The 26,091-nt window shown below is 42.3% G+C and overlaps 1 protein-coding gene across 5 annotated transcripts in view; it reads right to left on the bottom strand.

Moving 5' to 3' along the window:
* Positions 1–14,062: 14,062 nt before the first annotated feature.
* LOC110496375 (RNA polymerase II subunit A C-terminal domain phosphatase) overlaps positions 14,063–26,091 on the bottom strand; it is a 119,956-nt gene continuing 107,927 nt past the window's right edge. For all 5 annotated transcript variants that reach the window (XM_036952936.2, XM_036952937.2, XM_090208787.1 and 2 more), the window contains one exon: positions 14,063–14,747. In XM_036952936.2, coding sequence (XP_036808831.2) covers positions 14,603–14,747 — 145 coding nt within the window. In that variant the 3' untranslated portion in view covers positions 14,063–14,602. The remainder of the gene's footprint in view (positions 14,748–26,091) is intronic.

Genomic DNA, 26,091 nt, shown 5'->3' on the forward strand with positions numbered 1-26,091 from the left:
AACATGTAAAGTACTGATCCCATGTATCATAAGCTGAAATAAAATATCCCAGACATTTTCCATATGCACAAAAAACGTATTACCTCCCTGTAAGTGAGCATTTCTCATTTGCCAAGATAATCCATCCACCTGAAAGGTGTGGCATATCAAGAAGCTGATTAAACAGCATGATTATTACTTAGGTGCACCTTGTGCTGGGGACAATAACAGGCCACTGTAAAATGTGCAGTTTTGTCTCATAACAGATTGTCATAGATGTCTCAAGTTTTGGGGGAGCGTGCAATTGGCATGCCGACTGCAGGAATGTCCACCAGAGCTGTTTCCAGATAATTTAATCTTAATTTCTCTACCATAAGCCACCTCCCAATGCCGTTTAGAGAGTTTGGTAGTATGTCCAACAGGCCTGTAACGGCTTTCGTTGTCGGATGAGGAAGAGTAGTTGGACCAAAGCGCAGCGTGGTAAGTGTTCATGTTTGTTTATTGAACTGAACACTAATACAAAATAACAAGAAAATAAATTAAACCGAAACAGTCCTGTAAAGTGCAAACACTAAACAGAAAATAACTACCCACAAAACCCATGTGGGAAAAAGCTACCTAAGTATGGTTCCCAATCAGAGACAACGATAGACAGCTGTCCCTGATTGAGGACCATACCCGGCCAAAACAAAGAAATACAAAACATAGAAAAGGGACATAGAATGCCCACCCAAATCACACCCTGACCATACCAAAATAGAGACATAAAAAGCTCTCTTACGGTCAGGGCGTGACAAGGCCTCACATCTTTAGACCACGTGTAACCATGCCAGCCCAGGACCTCCACATTCAGCTTCTTCATCTGCGGGATCGTCTGAGACCAGCCACCCAGATAGCTGATTAAACTGTGTTTGCACAACCAAATAATAATTTCTGCACAAACTGTAATAAACCGTCTCAGGGAAGGTCATCTGCGTGCTCGTCGTCCTCACCAACTTCAGTGGGCAAATGATCATCTTCAATGACCACTGGCATGCTGGAGAAGTGTGCTCTTCAAGGATGAATCCCGGTTTCAACTGTATTAGACAGATGGCAATTCACGCATATGGCATCATGTGGGCGAGCGGTTTGCTGATCAAATCAAGCTTTATTTATACAGCACATTTCAGACATGGAATTCAACACAATGTGCTCACAGGAAATATTTAGTACAAAACAAACATAAGAGGAAAAATAACAAAAGAATAACAATGAAAACTGAACGACTAAAAAGCACCCTAAGGAAAAGCAAAGCGAAAAAGGTGTGTTTAATGATCTGTTTTAAAAATGTCCACAGTTTCAGCCCCCCTCAGATACTCTGATGTCAACAATGTGAACAGAGTACCCCATGGTGCGGTGGGGTTATGGTATGGGCAGGCATAAGCTACGGCCACAAACACAATAGCATTTTTTTGATGGCAATTTCAATGTACAGAGATACCGTGACGAGATACTGAGGCCAATTGTGGTGCCATTCATTCACCCCCATCACCTCATGTTCCAGCATGATAATGCTCGGCCCCATTCCGCAAGGATCTGTATAAAATTCCTGGGAGCTGAAAATGTCCCAGTTCTTCCAAGGCCTACATATACTCACCAGACATGTCACCCAATGAGCATGTTTGGGATGCTCTGATCGACATTTACGACAGCGTGTTCCAGTTCCCGCCAATATCCATCAACTTCTCACAGCCATTGAGAAGGAGTGGGACAACATTCCACAGGCCACAATTAACAGTCTGATCAACACTATGTGAAGGAGATGTATGACATGAGGCAAATTGTGATCACATCAGATACTAATCCATGCCCTACCTTTTTTTTTAAACATATCTGTGACCAACAGATGCATATCTGTAGGATATCTGTATTCCTAGTCATGTAAAATCCATAGATTAGGGCCTAATTAATTAATTTAAATTGACCGATTTCCTTATATGAACCGTAACTTAGTAAAATCTTTTAAATAATTCCATGTTGCGTTTCTATATATTTTTGTGTAAACCAATCCCAGCTGAAGTACTGTGCCTTCGGAAAGTATTCAGACCCCTTGACTTTTCCAACATTTTGTTATGTTACAGCCTTATTCTAAAATTGATTAAAAAAAAAACAAATATTCAGCAATCTATACACATAATGACAAAGTTTAAACAAATGCATAAAAAAAAAAACTTATTAGCCTCCCGGGTGGCACAGTGGTTGAGGGCGCTGTACTGCAGCGCCAGCTGTGCCACCAGAGACCCTGGGTTCGCGCCCAGGCTCTGTCGTAATCAGCCGCGACCGGGAGGTCCTTGCCTCATCGCGCACCAGCGACTCCTGTGGCGGGCCGGGCGCAGTGCGCGCTAACCAAGGTTGCCAGGTGCACGGTGTTTCCTCTGACACATTGGTGCGGCTGGCTTCCGGGTTGGATGCGCGCTGTGTTAAGAACCAGTGCGGCTTGGTTGGGTTGTGTATAGCATGACTTTCAACCTTCGTCTCTCCCCAGCCCGTACGGGAGTTGTAGCGATGAGACAAGATAGTAGCTACTAAAACAATTGGATACCACGTAATTGGGGAGAAAAGGGGGGGAAAAAAAAGACTTATTTACAAAAGTATTCAGAACCTTTGCTATTACACACAAAATTTAGCTCAGGTGCATCTTGTTGACATTGATCCTTGAGATGATTGGAGTCCACCTGTGGTAAATTCAATTGATTGGACATGATTTGGAAAGTCACACACACACCTTATAAGGTCCCACAGTTGACAGTGCATGTCAGAGCAAAAACAAATACATGAGGTTGAAGAAATTGTCCGTAGAGCTCAGAGAAAGGATTGTGTCGAGGCACAGATCTGGGGAAGGGTACCAAAAAATGTATGCAGCATTGAAGGTCCCCAAGAACACAGCGGTCTCCATCATTCTTAAATGGAAGAAGTTTGGAACCACCAAGACTCTTCCTAGAGCTGGACGCCGGGTAATCGGGGAAGAAGGGCCTTAGTCAGGGAGGTGACCAAAAACCAGATGGTCACTATAAGACAGAGCTCCAGAGCTCCTCTGTGGAGATGGGAGAACCTTCCAGAAGGACAACCATCTCTGCAGCACTCCACCAAGCAGGCCTTGATGGTAGAGTGGCCAGACAGAAGCCACTGTTCAGTAAAAGGCACATGACAGCCCGCTTGGAGTTTGCCAAAAGGCACCTAAAGGCCTCTCAGACCATGAGAAACAAGATTCTCTGGTCTGATGAAACCATGATTGAACTCTTTGGCCTGAATGCCAGGCGTCACATCTGGAGGAAACCTGGCACCATCCTTACGGTGAAGCATGGCGGTGGCAGCATCATGCTGTGGGGATGTTTTTCAGTGGCAGGGACTGGGAGACTCGTCAGGATTGAGGGAAAGATGAACAGAGCAAAGTACTGAGAGATCCTTGATGAAAACCTGCTCCAGAGCATTAAGGATCTCAGATTGGGGCGAAGATTCACCTTCAAACAGGACAACGAAAAGTCTCAGAATGTCCTTGTCTGCCACAGCTAGAGCCCGGACTTGAACCTGATCGAACATCTCTGGAGAGACCTGAAAATAGCTGTGCAGCAACGCTCCCCATCCAATTTGACAGAACTTGAGAGCATCTAAAGAGAAGAATGGGAGAAACTCCCAAAATACAAATTCCCTCAATGTATAATATCTCACCATCAATGAAAATATGATTATTCCTACTATTCATTTATACTGTAGGGATTCCTGAAAAATGTATAAGCCAATCACTATATAAAATGAAATGATCTTCATTGACTGTCTGAGTATGATGAGCTAGGCTCGTAACAGCTAGCGGATAAAAACACAGAAGCCATCGGAGAGCGAGGATATTATAAAGGGGAGGTTGTTGTGTGCTTGCTAGCTCTGTCAGAATCCTTGTGAAGCGACCTAGGGAAGCATGGTGATAGGCGAACAAGGACATGGCCATCAGGACATTTACAGGAGCTCTCAGACCTCTGGTTCTGCTTTGAGACAAACTTCAGGATTCTAAAGGTCAAGTTCAGAAGGAGCATTAAAGACATGGCTCCAGGTGTTACCTAAAATACAGGGTTCCTGGTATTTTGGTTCAAGGTTAATCTTATTTGAAAGGGAATAGTGAACTGGGCAAAGACTAAAGGCAATTTCAATGGAGTTTGTACAGTGAGAGTGAAATGGCAGCACAAATCATTGAGAACATTTCGGTTGAAAATATACATAGTTACTATAAATAAATCCAACGTTCCTAGAAGGTAATATTGAAGCCAGTGATCCCCTAATGTCTCAGAGATAGAGAGAATAATGGTATCTGCACAGCACTGTCAAATCTCCAAGTCCAACTATTTCTTACTGAACCCAGTATAGTTGAGATAAAACATTTCTAATTTAACATATAGTGTTTTCCCCAGTTCCATCTGTGATGTCACAAGGGGTCCCCTCAGGCTTCTACCTCTTTGTGAGCTCTGGTGACGTTGTTTTAATTTTAAAGCCCTCCATTACATTGTCAATTCATGGATTTCTAAAGTCAAATAGGTGCATGCTGCCATAATGTACTCCACTTTAATATTTAAAATAAGCAGCAGCTAAAACGCTACTCTGCCGTTGGACAAAAATACCCACAACACAAACAACCCACCTCTGTATGACTGGAGGAGCGGAAATTGGCTGTTGAGGTCTGGGATGCTGAATAATATGCCCTGTCACTACAGCTGACACAAGGGACAGAGTCACAGGCTGACAGACAAAGAGGGATATGTAATACGCATGTGAGAGGGACATGACTAAGTCATTTTTCATTCACTTTGACAGTAGCACCGTTGGCACGGAATAGTTGCTCCCTAACCAGCAGATGGTTGAAAAACTAGTTTTAATGACTCCAACCTAAGTGTATGTAAACTTTCGACTTCAACTGTATATATATACATACACATATACACACACACACACACATATACACACACACACATATACACACACACACACACACACACACACACACACACACACACACACACACACACACACACACACACACAATCACACACAAACAAACAAACAAACACACACAAGCTTCTGTCTTGTCTGGTTGAACTGACCCAGTTATTACCAGCAGCACTAAATACATGATCAGATTTACACCGCAGCTATTGAAATACAGTCCAGGAGTTATTTTGGGAACCTAAGACTGGGAAGCACTCAATAGCTCCAAACCCATGTTTTCAAAAGTTGGCTTTACTCAGTCTGCAAGCAGGACAACCAGGAAACAGGCCATCTCCAATGACCCCTTATTCCCTTTAAAGTTCACATGACTTTTGGCCAGGGCCCATAGGGGTCCCACTATATAGGGAATAGAGTGCCATTTGGGAAGCATACACAGCCCCTGTGAAAGGCAGCTGGAGGTTCACTCAGAAACTAGTCTAATCCTGATGTTAACTTGAAAAAACATTCAAACAGAACTTGAGAAACTTGCATGGCGGCAGTATGTTACTGATCTATGACAGTAAAGCCCGGCCGGGCAGTTTGAACACTATTGCGTGATGATTGAATGTGTTCTGTCATGCGTCTGAACGGCATCCCTCCATCATCTGCTGTGTTAAGGGAGCAACACTCAAGAGTTGATTTACTGTAGTACCCTCACACACCCCTGCCAACCCAACCAATTTATGCAATAAATCGTCAAATTCTTGCAGTTTCGATAATTGACAATAAAGAAGAATGATGCTTTATTCAAAAGTATATGCCACACATCCCCACATATATTCTCATGACAAACCACATTGATTGTAATGGATTTGAGTAATAACTTTGATGCTCATGCTGCTATATTGGTGAACTCAGGGTGCTCAGTCATCCTCAATCTCCTGTTAACAGAACCTTTCTGTTTGAAGACCTTTCCACTAACAGCCGGTTTGGTTTCCTCTTCCTGGCCTACATACAGGAGAGCAAAGCCTGACATTCTAACAACCCTGTTTAAGGGTGGTATTTTGGGATGAGGAGAGAGTGGGACATAGGAGATCTGTAGGATGGCTGACTTGCTCACCAACAATATGTCTTTACCTTCAGGAAAGGTTAAAGTTCACAGGGGAAACTGTTACCTTTAAAGAGTAGAGGACAAGCTACTATGAAAAGAGTAGAGGTACCCTGTTACCACAGAAGCTAAACATATCATAGTTGACAGCTCATGTAATCTCGGAACCCAGAGACTACAGCTAACGAAGCAAATTGGCCTCCCTTGAACTAATCTCTGAAATGGCAACCTGTATAGTTTACAACTACAGGTATATGGAGACAGCAGCAGGTTAATGAGGCAGTACAGACGGTAAAAGAAAGAAGCAGAAGGCTTCACACCATGTAGAAACAGAGACGGCCTGAGAGACTTAATGTTTTAATCTGTGAAACCTAACCATAGAAGATGAGACTACATAAACTCTTATTTTACCAGTATTTATCCAAGAAAGACCCTGAGGTTAGAAGCGCTTCTTCTTCTGTGTTCTCCTCTTCTCTCTCCTCAGTGATTTACCGTCTCAAATACTTCCGCCCCCAGGGGACCTAAACCTGCTGAGATAGGTTGGTCTTCACATGTCAACCAGACCAGAACGACCATTGGCTGGGAGTTTTGTCAGTTAGGCTAGAGACAGATGTGAACGACACCTAAAACAGGAGAAAATACAGCAGAACAGAAGATAAGAGCGGAAAAGCCAACTCGACAGAATCGTGGAATGAAAGATGAACCATCTGTCAATCATCTGGAACAGGGATGGAGGGATCCCGATGTGAAAGAGAGGATTCGTCTGAGTGATCTTTTTGCTCACCTACCCTGCCACTCTAAGACCTCCTGACTAAGGGTGATGGATGGAGAGAGGGATAGAGGAATGGAGGGATGGAGAGAGAGGTAGAGGACCATAACCAGCACCTCACCTGGACACCCATTTAAATGATTTAACGGCATAAAACAGACAACTGTAAAGCCTGTATATAGCATACTTGTATAGAGACGTATATATTGCATTTCACTCCTAATGGAAGATTATAATTTCACACTGAATAAATAATTTGCGTAAATGAGATCAATGAGACCATCTCTGAAGAAGATCAGTTACAACTAAACACTACGTTATATTCTAGGATCTTTGTCTGGAGAGTAAGGATATGGTCAAATAGAAAATTATAATGAAAATGCTTTGGAAGTCTCATGTTTTTCTCCCCAGTTACAGTCCCTTGGTCTCCACCCCCTTCCCATCATTACAAACTACTAATCAACTTCTACATGATGACTCCTGCTGTGTAATGTACATTCAGACAATGAGACTGTCTCTGTGATGATGAGAAACCCAGAGGTGCATTTCAGGTTCCATACATTAGAGTGGTCTCGAACGGCACCCTACTCCCTATTTAGTGCACTAGTAATGCAATATATATAGGGAATAGGGAGCCATTTGGGAAGCATAGCTACAATAAACTCCATTCGTTACATATCATTACACATGTATCAATTATAAAAGTTGTGTGAGAGGGATGTCTGGCACAGGGCCTAATGGTCGCTGGGAATGGATTTCGTTAGATTCAATCCATTTTCCATTGATCAACAATGTCAAAAGGTGCAATATAAATTGTGCGAATACAGGTCTATTAGTGAGTAAGCATTTCGAAGACAGATTGAATTTTAATATTACTCGTAAAAAATGTTCCAAATCAACTCATAATCAGCCGAAAACTGAGGAAAAAGTAGTTTGCTGTCAAGGCATTTTTCCAGTACCATGTTGGGAGATAGACGTCAGTCTGTCAGACTCCACAGAGCTTTCGTAGACATACTGACTGTAGCTAGGGATAATTAATTCATAACCCAAGAAGCCACAACAACAAAGTCTCAGTTCATATCCAATCATCTTATCATAAAGTCACATGCGGCTCACTGCCAGTCTATCAACTCACTCTTAAGACCATATGTTGAGGTAATCATTTTTTCCCTGTGACATGGTGGTGGGGAAAATGAGGCCCAGAGATGTGAAGTAAAACAACACTGGTGTGTGTGTGTGGTGAGTATAGTGTGTGTATGGTGTGTGCACGATCCATATCTGGGCGAGCAGCAGTTCATCCAGAGGTAATGGACTGGCTGCTTTTCCTCCAACAGAAACATTGTTTGTAAAAGTTTGTTAGTCTGACTGGCTAAACAAATCTCTATTCACTGCTGCTCAATGCCACCGCTGAGCTCGGCACCAACCAGATTTACCTCTGGGAACTTGTTATTTTTCTCAACACAGACACACAGATTGAGATGGACACACTTCAAAGACAATTTAAAAAAAATAAAAAATTTATTAAATGAAAAGTATATTTTCTGTCAGGTCAAGTAAGAAATAGAATATACAAATACTTTTACACATCAGTCTTTTCATTGAAAATAATAACAAACCAAAACAGAATAGAGAAAACAACCAAGGGTGGGATGAATGGCTTAAATGACACAATGAAAAAAAATCAATTTCATTTCCTTCCTTCCTTCCTTCCTTCCTTCCTTCCTTCCTTCCTTCCTTCCTCCGTCCGTCCGTCCGTCCGTCCGTCCGTAAATATTATATCAGTACTCAGGATATCTTATTCTGAAACATTAAATGGATAAACATGCAAAACATTCTGTCAACGGTTGTCTGTCTGTCTGTCTGTCTGTCTGATCAGGTTAATAATGCAGTGGCAGTCAATGTTCTGGGTGAGGACCCAGCATCACAGCTTTAACTCCTGACCCATGACCTATCACCCTTGAACAATCGCAGCCCTGGTTTCTAAAACAACCTAAGATCAGGCAGGGCAAACCCGTTTTGGTGATTTCTGGTATACAGTGCATTCCGAAAGTATTCAGACCCATTGACTTTTTCCACATTGTTACGTTACAGCCTTAATCTAAAATCCTCATCAATATACACACAGAGCAAAAACCAAGCCATGAGGTCGAAGGAATTGTCCAAGAGGTCCGAGACAGGATTGTTTCGAGGCACAGATCTGGGAAAGGGTACCAAAAAAAATTCTGCAGAGTTAAAGGTCCCCAAGATGAAACTTCCATTTAAAACTGAGCAATCAGGGGAGAAAGGCCTTGGTCAGGGAGGTGACCAAGATCCCAATGGTCATTCCGACATAGCACCAGAGTTTCTCTGTGGAGATGGGAGAACCTTCCAGAAGGACAACAGCACTCTCCCAAATCAAGCCAGACAGAAGCCACTCCTCAGTAAAATGCACATGACAGCCCGCTTGGAGTTTGCCAAAAGGCACCTAAAGGACTCTCAGTCCATGAGAAACAAGATTCTCTGGTCTGATGAAACCAAGATTGAACTCTTGAACACCAATCGTCACGCCTGGAGGAAACCTGGCACCATCCCTACGGTGACGCATGGTGGTGGCAGCATCATGCTGTGGAGATGTTTTTCCAGCAACAGGGACCAGGAGACTAGTCAGGATCGAGGGAAAGTTAAATGGAGCAAAGTACAGCGAGATCCTTGATGAAAACCTGCTCCAGAGCGCTCAGGACCCCAGACTGGGGTTCACTTTGCAACAGGACAACGACCCTGAGCACACAGTCAAGACAACGCAGGAGTGGCTTTGGGACAAGTCTCTTAATGTCCTTGAGTGGCCCACCAGAGCCTGGACTTGAACCCGATTGAACATCTCTGGAGACCTGAAAAAAACTGTGCAGGGATGCTCCCCATCCAACCTGACAGAGCTTGAGAGGATCTGCAGAGAAGAATGGGAGAAACTTCCCAAATACAGTGTACCAAGCTTGTAGCGTCATACCCAAGAAGACTGGATGCTGGAATCACTGCTTCAACAAAGTAATGAGTAAAGGGTCTGATTAGTTTCCGAATGCACAGTCTCATTATAATAAATCAATCCCAGCACATTATTGGACTCAATCAGCAGTTTTTACCTGATTAAGTACAATGCCATTGGAAATTAATGTTGAAAGTTCAATTGAAAATCATGCCGTCGCTGCCTTCTGTTGACAAGCCATTTTGATATAGCCCAAAGTCAAAACACTATTAAAGAGTCAAAATCAATAACCAATATGCAGTTTATGATTTTGAAAACCTAACACAAAATGTACCATCTACAACAATAGTAATCATATGATTTGTATTTCTTGACAAGTACTGTAGCAATAAATCGCTCATAGATCTGTGGGGGTATGATTACATTTTTACATCACTGGTTAGAGGACAACCTGGAGAACACAACTGCACAAGAGAGGTGAGATGAGGTTGCACATCCTGTTAAAACCAACAGCTCAAAAGCCACACTGAATAAGGCTATAATGTGGACATCACTGGTTAGAGGAGAACGTGCAGAAGACAGCTCGCTCCATTTTGAAGTGTTGCATTTTGATTCAAGTGGGTCGCCAACGTGGTACGTGTAACGCAACACACTTTTTGTGAATCACTTCCACATCACTCTGAAATCAATAGGACAGGGGGAAAACGTTCATGCTATAGCGCTGTTTAAACAAGCACTACTCAAAGACCACGCGGAAACTTGGAATAATCTATACAGAGCCTTCAGAAATCATTCATACCCCTTGACTTATTCCACATTTTGTTGTGTTACAGCCTGAATTCAAAATGGATTACATATATATATATATATTAATCTTACCCAGCTATACACAATACCCCATAATGACAAAGTGAAAACATGTTTTTAGAAATTGAAGCAAATCTATTGAAAATGAAATACATACATCTAATTTACATAAGTATTGACAGTCAATACTTTGTAGAAACACCTTTGCCGGTGATTACAGCTGTGAGTCTTTCTGGGTAAGTCGAAGAGCTTTCCACACCTGGATTGTGCAACATTTGCCCATTAATATTTATTGTAAATTCTTCAAGCTCTGTCAAACTGGATGATGATCACTGCTAGACAACCATTTTCAAGTCTTGCCATACATTTTCAAGTAGATTTAAGTCAAAACTGTAAATTGGTAAGCCACTCCAGTGTAGATTTGGCCTTGTGTTTTAGGTTATTGTCCTCTGAAAAGGTGAATGCATCTCCCAGCATCTGGTGGAAAGCAGACTGAACTTGGTTTTCCTCTAGGATTTTGCCTCTGTCAGCATAAAAAAACAGAATGGTGCTAAGCAAACTCCCCAGTCCTTAACAATTACAAGCATACCCATAACATGCTGCAGCCTCCACTGTGTTTGAAAATATGGAGAGTGGTACTCAGTAATGTGTTGTATTGGATTTAACCCAAACTTAACATTTTGTATTCAGGACTAAAAGTAAATCGCTTTGGCACATTTACTGCAGTATTACTTTAGTGCATTGTTGCAAACAAGATGCATGTTTTGGAATATTTATTTTCTGTACAGGCTTCCTTCTTTTCACTCTTGTCATTTAGGTTAGTATTGTGGAGTAACTACAATGTTGTTGATCCATCCTCAGTTATCTCCCATCACAGCCATTAAACTCTGTAACCGTTTTAAAGTCACCATTGGCCTCATGGTGAAATCCCTGAGTGGTTTTCTTCCTCCCCGGCAACTGAGTTAGGAAGGACATCTGTATCTTTGTAGTGACAGGGTGTATTGATACACCATCCAAAGTGTAATTCATAACTTCACCATGCTTTTTTTATTTTACCCATCTACCAATAGGTGCCCTTCTTTGAGGCATTGGAAAACCTCCCTAGTCTTCGGTTGAATCTGTGTATGAAATTCACAGCTCGACTGAGTGACATTACAGATAATTGTATGTGTGGGGCACAGAGATGAGGTAGTCATTCAAGAATCATGGTAAACACTTAGTGAACACAGAGTCCATGCAAATTATTATGCAACTTGTTGAGCACATTTTTACTCCTGAACTTATTTAGGCTTGCCATAACAAAGGGTGTGAATGCTTATTGACTGAAGACATTTCATTTTTAATGAAATTTGTAAAACATAATTCCACTTTGACATTATGGGGTACAGTGTGCCTAGACCAATGACATTTAGAAAAAGGGGTGTGAATACTTTCTGAAGGCACTGTACATGGTTGGTTAGATGAAGACTTGTAGAATATCAGATGTTCATTTCAGGAGGCTGCCAACATGGAAAAGGGAACAAACCACTTTTTCTGTTAGTCAACTTCAACGAATCACGATGCGGCATAGGATATCGACAGTGACAACGGTTGGCTGGTATGTAGGTAGGTGATAGTCGGACTGTCAAATCCGTATATTGGTGTGTGGCCAGCGACTTTTCTAGAGATTTTATGGGGTGTAAATGCAAGCTTGTAGTAACAGAAAGTGTCCACATTAGGGAAATTAGAGGAAAATAAAATGATTTAATATGGCAAAATAATTCAACATGTCAATTTAAGATATATACACTGAGTATACCAAACATTAGGAACTCCTTCCTTATATTGAGGCACCCCCCCATTTTGCCCTCAGAACAGCCTCAGTTCATCGGGGAATGGCCTCTACAAGGTGTTGAAAGCGTTCCACAGGGATGCTGGACCAGGTTGACTCCAATGCTTCCCACCCTTTGGGTGGTGGACCATTCTTGATACACACAGGAAACTGTTGAGCATGAAAAACCTGGCAGCGTTGCAGTTCTTGACACAATCAAACTGGTGCCCCTGGCACCTACTACCATACCCCGTTCAAAGGCACTTAAATCTTTTGTCTTGCCCATCCACCCTCTGAATGGCACACACACACAATCCATGTCTCAAGGATTAAAAATCGTTCTTTAACCGGTCTCCTCCCCTTCATCTACACTGATTGATTGGATTTATCAAGTGACATCAATAAGGGGATCATAGCTTTCGCCATGTTATGGAAAGAGCAGCTGCCCTTAATGTTTTATATACTCAGTGTTATGTTTCCTACTCACAAACTATTGCATCTATTTCTTACGCATCTAACAATTTAGAGAGGTAAAAAATGCTCTCAAACACAATTTAACCAGGCGCCCTAGACTAGAGCCTCCGTAGTGTCTGTGCAGCAGCCTGAACGTTTGATGTCCCTACTAAGAGCAGCGGACACTACGACACTTGCTGAACTCTATAACCTGGCTGAAATGTAGCCGTTAGCAAATCATTGACTCTGCAACTGACTAAAACAGAAATCACCTGATAGAAGTAGCAAAACAACAAAACGCCTCCACCATCACAGGCTCCAGTGAGGGGAGGTGGTGGCAGTGACATGGTTGGTGGGTCTTGACCATATAACTTTTTGACAGGTAATTGGGTCTCGACCATAGACTTAGATAGACATGGCATCATTGTATCTGTCCCATTATTGCGTCTCAGAAAACCTGCAGTGCCATTGAGCCCATTTTCAAGTAGTCCATTTTCTTCTTCTACCATTTCTATAAGTTGGCAAACTAACTGAAAGGGTGCATACTGCCACCTGGAGTCAGTTGTTTGAACAGAAAAAAAGCCAAGGTTGCCGATTTATTGCCACCCGAGTTATGGGTCATTATCGCTCGCTTATGAGTATAATTCATTGGCTGATCCCTCCTGATGACCTGGATGGAATTATGTGATCATTCCTTAACCCAGAGGAAGTCCCATCTACTTGACTAGTTCAAAATGGTGAAAGTCGTAAATGACGCTGTCCATGTTAAAATGGGCTTTTGGGCACTAGAGTCATCTATGGTCGAGACCAGCTAATCTTTCAAAGTAAAACACATTAGTTGGTGTTGGAAATGTTGATCAAGACCATTGTTGGAGCCAGGTGGACCAGCACCGCTGATTGGCAGAGCCAGGAGGACCGGCAAATCTCATTGGTGGAGCCAGGAGGACTGCCACAGTGCAACTCATATACTTCCTGCTTGGAGCTTTCAGCCAGGTCAGTCAAAAGATAGACTGCTGATAACTAACAGTGGTATGATGAAGATGAGGATGATGTTGATATTGCAGTGCATCCTGGGTGTTTGTCTCGGATAGCTCAGGTGACTTTATAAAAAGGTACCAACCAGAGTCATACATACATATTGACCTCTATATATGGCTCTGGTACCAACACCAAGGTAGAGAAGAACAGAGGAAAAGAGCCAATGGGACACATTCAGGCATCTTAGTCTTTCTGCCGGTAACAATGTTTTAATGATCAACCCCTAAAAAAAAAACAACAGGAAATAGGATCACAGAATGTGACGTCAAGAGTAAAATGTTTAGCTGCAGGCTGTGATTGGCCTAGTTCAAACTCTTTGGCATCATATGACCAATGAATATAGTTAATCATTTGTTGAATTTATATAAAAAAGTCTTAATAGAAAAACAAACTCAAGTAAAACATCCTATTTTTTATCTCACAATAAAACAACACCACAAATGTGTTTGTCGAAAGTTTCTATATTACCCTAAAAATGATCTACAACTATATTTACACACCAACACTTTCCTACTGTACTAACCTACCTCTTCATTCTGTACAACACATTCACCTCGATAAAACACAAGCACGCACACAGCGTAGAGACAGAATGATTCTCAGGTACCACGTAGCTGAAAAGCTGCTGGGATAACTCGGGGGGGGGGGGGGGGGGGGTGTTCTGTGAGTCATTGTTCACAAACGTCCAATCAAACATCCAGTTCATTTGTCCAATCAAATTCATCGCTGTCACATGAAGTCGTTAAGCTCCGCATCCAGGGCAGCGGCCATCTCATCAGCCTCTGAGCTGCTTCCTTCCTCTTCCTCGTTAGAATCCTTGGTGGACTCGTCCGCCGACTCCCCCTCTTCCTCCTCAAGCTTGCGCTTCTGTCCCCTGGAGAAAGAGGGAGAGATTGGTTGATTGATGAGTAAAACATTTTGTCTTGACACTTACATGTTGCAATTGTTACAAATGGAATTTTCTACTAATATGCATGATGTTATATCATGTGTATAGATCATACTGAAGGCATGTCATTTAGCCATTAGCTAAAGAGCAATACAGCAAAACATAAAGGCAACAATGTTGAGGAAACAAACAGACTTGAAGACTGAACAGTATTGCAGCCATGTGATGGTCTTTGGTAACTATTGCATGCAAGATCTTATCTCAACAATATTCAGACAGAACAGGGAGTTACTGATGTACCAAACCGCATAGCTCCCTTTCCAACATGAAAAGGATTCATCGCTATATTAATAATTTGCCTCGATCCACATAAGACTGCTCTAACAGTAACGTGTCTGATGTAATGAGAGAGTAGGACTCTACTCTGTATCTAGTTTTATTCTACTGGAGCGGTCTAGTTACTGCTACCGTAGTTCCATTCTCCACCCAGCCGACGCCCTTCACAATAGGCTAAGAAAGAAAAAAGACAACTGCTAGGAGATGTGATAGCCTTGGTTATGTTAAAAGAACCAAACTGTGCTGTGGTGATGACGGACGTAGAAGAAAGGAGAGAAGAAAAAGAAGAGAGGGAAAAAAGAGAGCGTAATAGAAAGTCACATACAGAGCACTCTGTTTGTGATACAGAAAGAGAGAAAGAACACTAGACAATATGGAACACAAAGCTTTTACCATCTCATCCTGGAATATACAAGGGCTGAGGTTATCTGCCTTTGGCCTAAAAAGCAGGAACCCAGACTTCAAAGAAATTGGAAATACAGACATTGTCATCCTACAAGAAACATGGTATAGAGGAGACGGACACACTGGTTGCCCTCTAGGTTACAGAGAGCTGGTAGTCCCATCCACCAAACTATCAGGTGTGAAACAGGGAAGAGACTCAGGGGGTATGCTAATTTGGTATAGAGCAGAACTAACAAAATCTATTAAATGAGTCAGAACAGGTACATTTGGCTCGAAATTAAGAAGGAAATTATCTCAGAGAAAAATGTCTTCATGTGTGCTACCTATATCCCCCCCCAATAGAATCCCCATACTTTAACGATGACAGTTCCTCCAACCTAGAGGGAGAACAACCACTTCCAGGCCCAGGGACATGTACTAGTCTGTGGCAACCTAAATGCCAGAACCAGACAAGAACCTGATACTTCTTCAGCACACAGGGGAACACCAACCTGGAGGTGACAGTACGACCTTACCAAATATGTCCCCATAGACACAACTATGACAAAACAACCAACAAAAACAGGTCACAACTCCTGTAGCTCTGTACATAATCAATGGTGGGCTTCGAGGAGACTCCTATGGTAGGTACACCTACAGCTCATCCACTGGCAGTAGTACTGTAGATTACTTTATCACTGACCTCAACCCAGAGTATCTCAGAGTGTTCAGTCAGCCCACTGACACCCCTATCAGATCACAGCAAAATCACAGTCTACTCGAACGAAGCAATACTCAATCGTGAGGCATCAACGCCATAGGAACTGCACAGCATTAAGAAATGCTACAGATTGAAGGAAAGTAGGGTAGAAACTTACCAAAAAACAATGAATTTCTTGCTACTTAAATCTCAACTTCCTGGACAAAACATTTCACTGTAATAGTGAAGATGTAAACTTGGCAGTAGAATGCCTTAAACAGTATATTTGACCTTTCAGCTTCCCTATCAAATCTAAACACTTCAAGCAGACAAGTAAGAACATTTTAAACAATGACAAATGGGAGAACCTTCCAGAAAGACAACCATCTCTGCAGCATTCCACCAATCAGACCTTGATGGTAGAGCTGCCAGGCGGATGCCACTCCTCAGTGAAATGCACATGACAGCACGCTTGGACTTTGCCAAAAGGCACCTAAAAACTATGACCATGAGAAACAAGATGGTCTGGTCTGTTGAAACCAAGATTGAACTCTTTGGCCTGAATGCCAAGGGTCTCGTCTGGAGGAAACCTGGCACCATCCCTATGGTGAAGCATGGTGGTGGCAACATCATGCTGTGGGGATGTTTTTCAGCAGCAGGGACTGGGAGACTAGTCAGGATAGAGGAAAAGATGAACAGAGCAAAGTACAGAGAGATCCTTGATGAAAACCTGCTCCAGAGCGCTCAGGACTTGAGGCGAAGGTTCACCTTCCAACAAGACAACGACCCTAAGCACACAGCCAAGACAACGCAGGAGTGGCTTCGGGACAAGTCACGTGTGACTAATCAAATTTTATTTGATTTATTTAAGCTTTAAATGTTATATCAATTTGCTAAAATGTCTAAAAAACAGTTGTTGCTTTGCCATTATGAGGTATTGTGAGTAGATTCCTGGAAAAAAAATATTTCATACATTTCAGAATAAGGCAGTAATGTAACAACATCTGGAAAAAGTCAAGGCACTGTTTATATCAACGAATTGGCGAGGGCACAAGAACCGTCTGAAACACCCGGCATCACCCTACTAGAACCGTCTGAAACACCCGGCATCACCCTACTAGAACCGTCTGAAACACCCGGCATCACCCTACTAGAACCAGTCAAATGTCTACTGTTTGCTGATGATCTGGCGCTTCTGTTCCCAACCATGGAGGCGAAAATTGGGGGAAAAGGGCGGAATTTGACTTTTTACTGGATTTTTATAATTAGCGGGTATCCGGCTAATTCTGCTCTGCATGCATTATTTGGTGTTTTACGTAGCACACGGAGGAAGTTATTTTTTTATTTACCCCTTTTATCCCCAATTTCGTGGTATCCTGTAGCTCAGGCCCTAAAGCAAGGATATGCATATTCTATGCATATTCTTAGTACCATTTGAAAGGAAACACATTGAAGTTTGTGGAAATGTGAAAGGAATGTAGGTGAATATAACACAATAGGTCTGGTAAAAGATAATACAAAGAAAAAAACAACCGTTATTTTGTATTTTTTTTGTACCATCATCTTTGAAATGCAAGAGAAAGGCCATAATGTATTACTCCAACCCAGGTGCAATTTAGATTTACCACTAGATGGCAGCAGTGCTGGCGCAACGCTTTAGACTGATCCAACAAACCACTGCATTTCTGTTCAAAATGTTGTATCAAGACTGCCCAAATGTGCCTAATTTGTTTATTAATAACTTTTCAAAATTGTGCACTCTCCTCAAACAATAGCATGGTATTCTTTCACTGTAATAGCTGCTGTAAATTGGACAGTGTAGTTAGATTAACAAGAATGTAAGCTTTCTGCCAATATTAGATATGTCTATGTCCAGGGAAATGCTCTTGTTGCTTACAACCTAATGCTAATCGCATTAGCCTATTTTAGCTCAAGGAAAGATTCCCAAACCTTCCATAACAAAGCCATCACCTACAGAGAGATTAACCTTGAGAAGACTCCCATAAGCAAGCTGGCCCTAAACAGAGAGTACACACAGTGGCAGAATACCTGACCACTGTGACTGACTCAAAATTAAGGAAAGCTTTGACTATGTACAGAGTGAGCATGGCCTTGCTATTGAGAAAGGCCGCCGTAGGAATACCTGGCTCTCAAGAGAAGACAGGCCATGTGCACACTGCACACAAAATTAGGTGGAAACTGAGATGCACTTCCTAACCTCCTGCCAAATGTATTACCATACTAGAGAGACATATTTCCCTCAGATTACACAGACCCAAAGAATTTGAAAACAAATCCAATTCTGATAAACTCCCATATCTATTGTGTGAAATATCAGTGTGAAATCACAGCAGCAAGCTGTGTGACCTGTTGCCACAAGGGCAACCAGTGAAGAACAAAACACCACTGTAAATACGACCAATATTTGTTTATTTGTTTTTCCTTTTGTACTTCAACTATTTGCTCACCATAACTGTACATAGCCACAATATGACATTTCAAATGTCTATTCCTTTGAAACTTGAGTGTAATGTTTACTGTACATTTTTTATTGTTTATTTCACTTTTGTTTATTTTCTATTTCACTTGCTTTGGCAATGTAAACGTATGTTTCCATGCCAACAAAGCCAGAGCGAGTGGGGTGAAACCAAACAGAGTGAGAGGATACCATGTGTATTCAAGAACGAGGGACTCTCCTCTCTCTGCCCACAGAGATCCCTCCAGGGGGGTGAAGGGTTAAACATGCCCCCCTCTCCCCTCTTTACACACCTTGCTCTGTGGCATCTCCCCTCTCCACCCAGTGACACCTCTTCAGCAGAGGGCTTGTTAGCATGATGCTAATGAGGCAGGTAGGAGAACGTGTATAGTAGGATTACACCACACAGACCTCCACAGAGAGAGGTGGCGGCTCTCTCATTAGAGTGGTCTTCCGTCAGTTTGTCCCACTAACCCCCACCCGACGCCCACTGCCGTTTGATTTTGTGGTTCACCATTAAGCACAACAAGTGGTGATGCTCATGTTTACGGCAAATAATTTGACCACACGTCTTTCGGGTTGATATTACTCTTTTCTTTATAATTCATCAAAAGAAGCTGTTACTGGACTGTACTTACTCATGGTTGGGCGAGTTACTTTCTAAATGTAATATATTACAGTTACTAGTTACCATACTTATTACAGTCGTGGACAGGTAACTTTTGGATTACCCAAACTCAGTAATGTAATCTGATTACTTTAGGAGTACTTTCTCATTAAGAGGCATTAGAAGAAGACAAAAAGGATCCATCGAACACATTTGGTGCGTCATCATAGTGGTCTCCGACTTGTGGTCAGAAGGAACACATTTAAATGTGTATTTATCCAGCTAAAATACACTTTTACACTTGTTTCCATGTACATTCTTTCCTCAATCCATCCAGCACCCCTGCACATTGGAATAACAGTACTGGCTAGGCTTGGGCGGTATCCAGATTGTCATACCTTCATACAGACCTTGTGCCATACCGGGATATTCTGTAATACCGGCACTGAACACAACGGCCACAGTTTTCCAACCCCACTGACAGTCTGTAATACGAAAGTTAGCAATGCTAACAAATACATGTAAAATCCCATAGAGAATGTTAACTAAATGATAACGAGCACATCACAAATATTTTATACATTGTCTGACCTAAATTATACAAGTAACTCAAATACTACTCACAGTTTGCGGTAAGCACAAAACAAATATTAGCCAGCAAGGCTCTTGATCCAGGAATGGATTCTCTGCTGTTACCAAGCGAATGCTTGATTTTGGAAGAAGCTAACTACTAAATTAGCAAAACAAAATGTACAACTGCAGAGCATTAAGCACATTTCAGACAGTTAACTTAATAGTTATATCTAGGTGGCAAAAATTTAGTTGTGATTTCCATACTGAAATTAGATTATTTGAGTAACTCAAAAGGCTCCGGACTCGTCATTGTGCGTTTGTAAACCAACTCCATGTAAAAGTGACTGGGGACTAACGGAAAGCCTCATAATGAAAAATTATGCGACAGGTGAAATCAAGAATGCAATTGACTTTATCTCCTAACGTATTGCAGAAGATGACTGCAGGCATTTACTTAAAAAAAAAAAAACAACCCCAGGCTTTTTCCAGACTACCATATATACCTTATACCAGGGTTACAGCCCGAATACCCTACAACTAATCAAATCTATAATTAACATATATCAAACGTATTACATTGTGGTGTTTTCATTGTGAGAAAAACTAAAACATTATTTTAGGCCTGTAGATTAGGCAATACAAAACGTATCCATAAACTACTGTACAGGCATATAAAAACAACAACCAGTGTACATCTATAATTGACTCTTCTTTCTATATAATTTCAAGGATATATTTCCACAAAGGTTTCTTTATACAATTCATCTTTTACATTTGTGTTTTGCATTATTTATCAAGTGTTGGTGATTATGTTTACGGATATTTGACTGTGCCAGCTTGCGGGTTGATATTCTTCTTGCTTTGTGAAAAGAAGCTGTTGCTGGATTCTATTGCTTACTATTAATAATCTAATCTTCAAAATACAATTTATAAAATGTATTACATTCGGATGTTTTTATTACAAGAAAAAATAAACTACCTGTTACAGTAGTTTTTACGATGGTATTTATTTAGGTTGATAACACGGTAGAGGAATCTGATGCGCAGGTCATCTAACATTAGTGAAGGGAAAGCTCATAAAATGGCAGTACAGTAGCCTGCTGGGTAAAACGTTACTGTCTCTCTAAACTGAACCTCAGTCACTATCGGTGTCGCCTAATGGTGTGGAATAGTATTGTCTAGCATCCTACTGAATGACTTACTGGCACCACGCTGTTTGGTTTGCAACTATAGAACACATATTAGGAGGTAAAAGTAAGGTCATGTAGTGAACCGCGTTTAATGATGTCTAGTATTATAGTTGTTTTATCACAGCAGTTACATGAGGTTTTATTATTGTCATCTTATCAAAACAGGGCCATCTCAGCAGGCTGTCATCTGAGCAGTAGGGTAATCAAACTGATCCCATCAGTGAAGGCTGGCTGCTGACAGCGAAATGTGTGTGTGTTTATGTGTGTAACCGCTCTACCTTCAGACATTAATAGGCAGACTCAGAAGGGAGTCTGTGTGTGTGTGTGTGTGTGTGTGTGTGTATACACAGTGCCGCCAGAAAAAATTCAGACTCCTTGACTTTTCCCACATTTTGTTATGTTATGTTACAGATACAAATGAACATATCGGAATCGGACAATATTAGCTAAAAATGCCAACATTGGTATCGGCCTATAGTTCAAAGCTGATGTGCAATACCGATGCAAAGTGCGTACCTAAACTCAGCAAAAAAAAGAAAAGTCCATTTGTCAGGACCCTGTCTTTCAAAGATAATTGGTAAAAATCCAAATAACTTCACAGATCGTCATTGTAAAAGGTTTAAACACTGTTTTCCATGCTTGTTCAGTGAACCATGAACAATTAATGAACATGCACCTGTGGACCGGTCGTTAAGACACTTAAGGTCACAGTTATGAAAACTTAGGACACTAAGGATGCCTTTCTACTGACTGAAAAACACCAAAAGAAAGATGCCCAGGGTCCCTGCTCATCTGCGTGAACCTGCCTTAGGCATGCTGCAAGGAGGCATAAAGACTGCAGATGTGGCCAGGGCAATAAATTGCAATGTCTGTACTGTGAGACGCCTAAGACAGCGCTACAGGGAGACAGGTTGAACAGCTGATCGTCCTCACAGTGGCAGACCACGTGTAACAACACCTGCACAGGATCGGTACAGCCGAACATCACACCTGCGGGACAGGTACAGGATGGCAACAACTGCCCGAGTTACATCAGGAACGCACAATCCCGCCATCAGTGCTCAGACTGTCCACAATAGGCTGAGAGAGGCTAGACTGAGGGCTTGTAGGCCTGTTGTAAGGCAGGTCCTCACCAGACATCACCGGCAACAACGTCACCTATGGGCACAAACCCACCAAAGTGCTCTTCACTGACGAGCAGCGGCTTTGTTTCACCAGGGGTGATGGTCAGATTCGAGTTTATCGTCGCAGGAATGAGCGTTACACCGAGGCCTATACTCTGGAGCGGGATCGATTTGGAGGTGGAGGGTCCGTCATGGTCTGGGGCGCTGTGTCACAGTATCATCAGACTGAGCTTGTTGTCATTGCAGGCAATCTCAATGCTGTGCTTTACAGGGAAGACATCCTCCTCCCTCATGTGGTACCCCCCCCCCTTTGTTCAGGGACACATTATTAAATTTCTGTTAGTCACATGTCTGTGGAACTTGTTCAATTTATGTCTCAGTTGTTGAATCTTATGTTCATACAAATATTTACACATTACGTTTGCTGAAAATAAACGCAGTTCACAGTGAGAGGACGATTATTTTTTTGCTGAGTTTATATAACGAAGGTACGTGCCATAATCACGCCACAGAATTCATAACCTAGCCCACAATGTCTGCTGTGTGGATTGAGCAGTCAACAAGTTGAGCAGTTATTTGAAAGAGTAAGAACATTTCAGCGAGACAACTCAAAAGACGAAATCCATTAAAGCCAAGTTAATGGAAGTCATTGACAATCAACCGTTCTCTGTTGTGTTTTTCGCCAACTGGTCGAGCACCGGTACACACTACCAAGTGCGCTATTTTTTAGATGTTGCCCTACCGGAGTTACACAGTAATAGCGTCACTGCTGTTAGCTTCACGACATACATACTATGGAACGGATCTCTCCTCAGTAAAAAGTCACGACAGCCCGCTTGGAGTTTACCAAAAGGTACCTAAAAACTCTGACCATGAGAAACAAGATTCTCTGGTCTGATAAAAACAAGATTAAACTATTTGGCCTGAGTGCCAAGCGTCACGTCTGGAGGAAACCTGGCAGCATCCCTACAGTGAAGCATGGTGGTGGCAGCATCATGCTCTGGGGATGTTTTTCAGCAGCAGTGACTGGGAGACTAGTCAGGATCGAGGGAAAGATGAACGGAACAGAGATCCTTGATGAAGTCCTGATCGCTCTGGAGCAGGTTTTCAGACTGAGGTTCACCTTCCAACAGGACAACGACCCTAAGCACACAGTCAAGACAACGCAGGAGTGGCTTTGGGGCAAGTGTCTGATTATCCTTGAGTGGGCCCAGCCAGAGCTCCGACTTGAACCCGATCGAACATCTCTGAAGAGACCTGAAAATAGCTGTGCAGCAACACTCCCCATCCAAACTGATAGAGCTTGAGAAGATCTGCAGAGAAGAATGGCAGAAACTCCCCAAATACACATTTGCCAAGCTTGTAGCGTCATACCCAAGAAGACTCGAGACAAAGGTGCTTCAACAAAGTACTGAGTAAAGGGTCTGAATACCTATGTAAATGTGATATTTCATGGTTTAAAAAAATAGAAATTAGCAACATTTTTAGAATAATGCTGTAACCTAACAAAACGAGGAAAAAGTCAAGGGGTCTGAATACTTTCCGAAGCCACTTTGTATATATCAACTGCTCTCCTCTCCACATGATTACCACCCATCTCAGACACAAGCACCATGGCTATTAATCCAACACACACACTCAAGCAACACCTTACCCTTTCAAACCAACTCCCCATCAATTAAACAGGTTTTTTTTAAATCAGGAAACTACATTATGCTTCATTAGACAATTTTGCATTTTCTACCTACTGTTCATCTTTCTCTCCCTTCCCCAATTCCTCCTCTCCTCTCCTTTTCCTCCCTATCCCTTTCTGATCATCAGCATCTCAAATTAGCTCGGGGCTCTGCCCTTAAAGTACTCCTTAACTAGCCCAAACACTGTGCTATTCCGCTCTCTAACAACCTGCTACATATTGAGTAATGGTGGCTTGGCTATGGTTAAAGCTACAGGAATCTATTAATCTGAAGGTCTGCACAGAAAGGTCAGGGGCTAAAGTCTAACTCTGGTTCCTCTGAGGATTCAGTCCAGGCAGAGGGAGGGGACAGAGCCCATCAGAGTTCAATTCAGTTGAACACAGAGAATAATAATGTCAGTTCTATATACAAATGTCTCTTTCCTCTGTATTACGTAGAGTCTATCAATTTAGGGAGATGACCAATCAGCATGATTCTATTAAAAACAGACCCCTGGGTTTCTAGTCAGATAGAGAGGGTGAGAGAGATGGAGGGAAAGGAGGGAGGAGTGGAGAAGGAGAGACAGAGAGAGAGAGAGAGCAAACTCCAGAGCGAGAGGGGGGCGGGGGAGAAAGAGAAGGGAGAGAAAAGATGGAAGATAGATCTGTTTACTTGTCACTCTGCTGTGTATGTCTGTCCAGTCCCACAACCTGCTCTGCCACAGCAGGGTTACCTAACTCTAAATGGAGACTTTCCCATTATTCCTCCCAGGCGCTGCTAGACTCTGTTAGAACACGAAGATGATGGAACCCTCTGAAATAGCACCTTCATTTGCATTTCCTCATTATAACCTCTGAGATCAGCCAATGACAGAGCACCACTAATGTGCAGCCGAACCACTCAGCTAGGGAAGGAAGAGACAGAGAGAGAAACAACACCATACAACTCCTAGAAATCACTATGCAATGTAAGAGTAGCAGGGTGAAATAGGGACACAAAATGGGTTCCTTACATTTCCTTGAGTTCAACATACAAAGCTTCTGTAATGGACTTAGAGACCACAGGACCAGACTGTCAAATGAACACTTGAGTAGAAATAGTCACTGGCCGTTACCATGGTAACTTACAGATTTATTAACAACTCATTCTGCATTGCATGCATCTTTAAATTACCACTGTTAGGTCGAGAAAGCTATCTTTAAAAAAAAAAAGGTAATCAAAAGCTCAAGTCATCTTCAAAATGAGATTGGGGCATTCATCTAAATGTAATCTAGTGAACCTGGGTCTGTCCCACATGCCAATAACATTACGGTCTGGTTGATCTAATTAAACACAGTCAGAGACGGCTTCACACATGGATGATTCAGAACAGAAGACAAACAGCTTTCTCTTTTTACACAAGGCGCATCTCAAATCACTTCCTAATGCTATTATCTGTGAGCTGTGACGAGGCTTTGTGTGCTGTGGGGAGGCGGTGTGTGTTCTGAGGCAGTGTGTGTGCGCACGCTGTGACTAATAAGTGTGTGTGTGTGTGTGTGTGTTTGCGGAGGCAGTGAGTGTGTGTGTGCTGTGATTATGTTCAGGGCATGGATAGAACATGCTCCCCAGCCACCTGCCCTAGTGATGGTGAACTAACAGCCGTGGGCCACACCAGGCCATTCCAGCTCCACACAACGTTATTAGTCTGATGGTAACTGATGTAAACGGCACATACTGATGAGAGAAAACAGGATTGGGAGGATAAAGATGACCTGAAGCGCTCTATCCTGTCTCAGAGCTGTGTATTTTAGTCACACAGACAGTCCAGGCAACAATTACACAGCCTACAGGCTGAGGATATGACAAGATTATCTGGGCTGTTAAAGGTATCTCAGAATCTGGCATGCTGCAGCAGTATTTTAAATCACACAACTATAACACAGGCTACAGGGGGTCTGGGAGAGCGAGGTGGGGGGGGCATTGCATTGCAGGAAATGCAGCAGTACCCAACCCAGTATCTGGGAGTTAAACGTTACCCACAGATGAGCAGGACAGGGCAGCCACTACCTGGGAGCAGTAACAGCTCTGTGGGAGTCCTGTGTCCTAGGGAGACGCTAAAGGGAAACACCAGCAGAGAAGAAAGGGGGAGGGAAGAAGGGAGAGGAGTAGTGCAGTTCACCTGAGGAGAAGAGGTAGGCGCCAAATGCTAATGACTAGGCTAAATAACTCAAAATAAAACAAAATATCTATTTATTTTCTCTCTTGGTGTGTCAGTCTCTTCAAAGCA

This window comes from Oncorhynchus mykiss, chromosome 18 (assembly GCF_057628025.1).
Source record: "Oncorhynchus mykiss isolate SJ-2025 chromosome 18, ASM5762802v1, whole genome shotgun sequence".
NCBI lineage: Eukaryota > Metazoa > Chordata > Actinopteri > Salmoniformes > Salmonidae > Oncorhynchus > Oncorhynchus mykiss.